Genomic DNA, 4501 nt, shown 5'->3' with positions numbered 1-4501 from the left:
GTCCAAGATTAACCTTCAGGGTGGATATAGTTGATGTCATCATTTACCCAGAATGCTTTGCGTGTAAATAAAATGGCCCCGTCCGTGTAATATATTTAAACTTTTAGTTTAAAAATGATCAAATCTAAACATCCTACAGTATTTTTACAGTTAAAGTATATGTTTATTAAATAAAGTCTAATGCTACAACTAATCAGGGATCCCTTTAAAAAGTGTTTCAGCACCAACAGGGTGATTCTCACGAAGCCTTTATCTGAAAACTTGAAGATGATTAAAGAAGGGTGATGCATCTAACAGTAAAACATAAAGATACCGTTCATCTGATCTGAGAAGGTTTAGAGTTCTTTTGTTCTCCTTTTATAAATGTTCCTCGTTACAGAATGTGCTGCCAGGGTCAGGACAAAGTTTTAACAAACCTCGGAGAAACATTTAAGAAAACTACTTTGAAATATTAAAAAAGGTTCAGCTGCTTAAACTTTAAAGAAATTGATGCCYGTTATAATTTTCTCAGATTTTTAAAAATGACCCCAAACTGACCTTTTTTTGAGCAACATGTCCAGAGTTTAACTGTCTGTGACAAAGGAGCAGAGCTCAGTCGTGGCCCGGCCCGGCCTTTCAGCCCAGCTCCCTGACCAGGAACTGAAGGCCACGGGCCCACAGAGGAGGCCTTGTTTTCTCCTCGGCTCTGTCAAACCAAACCCACCGACCCCTCCACCGTCACCCTTAACCCCCCTGAAAAACTTGTCCCGACTCGATCCGGCTCTCATCGGCTGAGAATGACGTCCTGATTTGACAGGCGCAATACAAGTGTCAAGTCAAGTCGCTCCGTTTTCTTTCTGAGTAGACGAGTCACTCGAGTGCACAATAGTGAGTTTGACTCTTCATAACTCTAAGACAAAAGCCCGTTTAAGAAAACACAAAATATTGTTCTTGACTAAAATGTAAAACAGAGAAAAATATCAAGTTCCTGTTCTTTTTGGCACTCTCATTATTCCTAAAAGCTTTCTGTTATAGTTTAAACCTGGACATTTATTTATTAATAATCAATAAGAAGTTCTCTTCCTCTCTGAGGTGTTGCAGGAAGCTCAGCAGCGTCTCACTGCTCTGAGGTCAGCTGCAGTCAGTCTCACATGTTTGATGAACTGGAAGCCGTCGCTCGTCTCTCAGCCTCCTGTTTGTCTCTGGACCAAACATCAGACTCATCAAAGTCCTCCTCACCTGAAACAGGTAATGTTTGATTGATTATATGAAAGGATGCTGGCTACATCTCATGAGGCATGTTTATGAGACGTAAATTTTAGCTCATTATCTGTGAAATTGGCTGGATTTTATTCGTTTATGTGTCTGTTGGCTATGGTGACTATTTTAAACTAGGTTAATGTTCATAATGTTTTTTCTAACAAAGAGACAGAGTTCAGAGCTACAAATATATTTCATTTTATCAAGCAATATGTCATTTTAGCCAGGCTAATGAAGCATTTTACTCAACTTCCTTTAATGCCAATTTCATCCAGATTAATTTTCGGATTTTTTTTTTTTATCAGAAACAAACTTTGTTGAATTGTCATAAATTTTAGCATATATTTTTTGTTGAAACTTGAACGTTTACTCTTCTTTTCAATGTTATGAGTTTTTTTTTCACTTATTCAAAAAACGTTTGATGCAACATTTATTCAGTTTAGTATAAATTCATTGGAGGTTTTTAGCTTTTGCTCTTTCATGTTTTTTTTTTTTTTTGGCTTGTACCTAAACATAAAATAAAAAAGTAAAGTACCTATAAGATTGAAAATGACCAACTTAAAATAATGGACAGCTTAAAAAAACCTGTTATATAGTTTGTTTATCTCTTGTTTTCAGATTATAATCCATCATTTCTCACATTTCTAATTTAGTGAAATGTTTGTGAGATCAGCACCTATAAATAATTTAGGTACATGATTTTAAATTTTTTTTTGGGGTCACACAACAAGAATTTTTGTATCATTAGTTACGAAAATAAAGTCATAATATTACAAGAAAAAAGTCACAATATTACGAGAATAGAATTGTAAATTTTTGAGAATAAAATCGTAAAATTACAGGAAAAATTCATAATATTAAGAAAATAAAGTTGTAATATTACGAGAAAAAAGTCGTAACATTATGAGAATAAAGTCATTATGAGAACCTTTACACACAAAAAAAGCAGTCTTACCACTGCATTAAAATGAGGAATGTTCAGCAATTTCTTTAGAATCAGAACAAAATAAATAATCTTTAAACACTTTAGCATCAGTAGCAGAATTTTGAAACGATTGTGCAAACGACTTAATGATAAACTGAAGCTGTGTTATAATTAATGGATGCAATGACAGATGTCACGTAATTTGGATAAAAGCATTTTACACACAGTAACCCAAAAGTCATYGCAKAYYACTGTCCACAGCAGGTGTGAGGAAAATGAGGAGGAAATGAGTAAAAACATCAGGAACGGAAATTGGACATGTCATGTAAGATTATGACTTTTTTTTATCATAATATTATGACATTAATCTCATAATTTAAAATTAAATCTTGTAGTGTGGCCCTATACTTTGTCATATAAAAGAGAATAAACTGTTAAATATTTGTTTGTAGTCATTCATTTTCTCATTTTCAGGTCAATTATTACCTGGCAGACTCTTATCATCAAACACTTGAAAACTAATTTATCTTAGATTAACGAGAGTTCTGTTTGCCCTTTTTCAATACAGATTGGTTTCTATGTGTTCACAGATTATCAGTGTTTGTCTTGTCAATTCTATCAGACTTTATTCTGAATTTTTTTTCATTATAATGTTGCCAAAGTAAAGGAAAAAAAACAGTTTTGTTGATTGGTGTCTTTTTCTTCAGTTGGCTGCGAGTAAAGCCTGATGATCTCTTCGTCCTTTATGCACTCAGGGGAATTTCTCCGAGCGCTCCGTCAGTCAACTCRTTGAATCAGCCCAACAAAAGCAACATTAATGTGACGTTGAGGTGTTTATGCCCGTGTGTTACGCTGCGTGTGTGTGTGTCCTGGAGGCGCTTCGTTCAGCTGCAGAGAGGGAGATCAGCCAATACGACTTCCTCTGCCTCCCTCGCAGCCTCCTAATCCCCAACAAGGTRTTTGCTTGACCTGAAACCTCTCAATGACCCCAGAGACCTTTGGCCCGAGGATGTGGAAGGATCGAGCAGAGAGATAAAATCTGCTCTGGGTTTAATCCAGGAGCTGATTTTATCTCTCTGACATGAAGCACAGTTTGAATTTGTAGAGGAGGTGGTGGGTTAGGGGTACTACGGTCAGTGTCAGAACGGGTCAGTTCGGGTGCTTTTCCATTGACGTTCCAGTCCTGTTCCAGTGAGTGTGTTTTTGGGTGATTGGTGGAGATGGTTTTTGGGTTTTTCGAAGAAAAAGTTAACGCGCAAAATTAGAGATGGAAACACATTTGCCGAATAAGTTCTGAAATTTTAAAAATTTGCTAAAAATTCKAATTAAAGTGGGATGGAAACACAACTAATGTCACTGCTACAAGTGAAAAAATGGCTCCTTGAGTTGTTGTAAAGGCAGCTTAGATGCAACCAGTGACYCCACCCCCTAGCCAATCAGTGACGATCAGTGTTCTGACGCTGCATTTTGGTGTCGACTGGGACCGCTTAGAACCACAACGAAGTAGGTACTAAAAWAGGGCTGGTTCCACGAATTTGACCTAATGGAAATGGCTTGGAACTGTACCGAACCGTACCGACACTACACTAAGTGGCACTAGTGGAAAAGGGGCAGTAGAGTAGACCTTTTGGAACTGGGAAGTCTCCGGTTTGATTCCCCGTCATGCTGATATGTCATCTTGAGCAAGGCATAATAAAACTTAATAAAAGTATATTAAAACAAACAGAACACTCACTGTCTTTAAAGTTTCTTCTTTATGATGACTCCTACCTTTATTGTTATTTGTAAAATAAATTCACCATTTTATTTTAGCTGTATTTAATTTTAAAAACACTTAAGTCTATTCTAAACGAAGGAAGCTAAAATGGTTAATAAAAGTGACGCCAGTAGATTCGACTCAATCTCCCAACATCTTGCTGATGTAAAGRTTTGAATCAGAGGAAACTGACATCTGCAGACTCTCGGTGGGTGGCAGCAGATTTGAACCTTGTTGTTTTCTGCAAAAGTGTTTCCCTCTTGTGCCTAATGATGAACTAATACCAGTCCTAACTGAAAGTGTGTCCTGCCACATTATGTTACAGCCACAGTTATCCCTGGGATTTCCTCTCAACGACTCCTGAATTCATCAGCAGAAGCAACAGTTCCTTTTTTTGTTTTTTGTTTTTTTCCTCAACTGGGGGATTACTTTACACGTTCTCAACTGAAAACACTTAACAAGAGAGCGAGTGAGGACACAGTGTAATGTTGCATAACTCAATCACTTTCTTTTGAAGGTTTCTCTGGGATATTACAGGAAGGTGTGTGTGTGTGTGTGTGTGTGTGTGTGTGTGTGTGTGT

At 37.0% G+C, this 4501-nt stretch overlaps 1 protein-coding gene across 1 annotated transcript in view; it reads left to right on the top strand.

Moving 5' to 3' along the window:
- LOC106530259 (uncharacterized) overlaps positions 1-4501 on the top strand; it is a gene marked incomplete in the record, with an annotated part of 71411 nt that overhangs the window by 23800 nt on the left and 43110 nt on the right. Inside the window, 1 exon segment of the mRNA XM_014025839.1 lies at positions 1072-1227. Within this exon segment, the coding sequence (XP_013881293.1) occupies positions 1072-1227 (156 nt within the window).

This window comes from Austrofundulus limnaeus, unplaced genomic scaffold (genome assembly GCF_001266775.1).
Source record: "Austrofundulus limnaeus strain Quisiro unplaced genomic scaffold, Austrofundulus_limnaeus-1.0 Scaffold504, whole genome shotgun sequence".
NCBI lineage: Eukaryota > Metazoa > Chordata > Actinopteri > Cyprinodontiformes > Rivulidae > Austrofundulus > Austrofundulus limnaeus.
The sequence above is the reverse complement of the archived record's forward strand: the minus strand, read 5'-3'. Positions and strand labels throughout refer to the sequence as shown.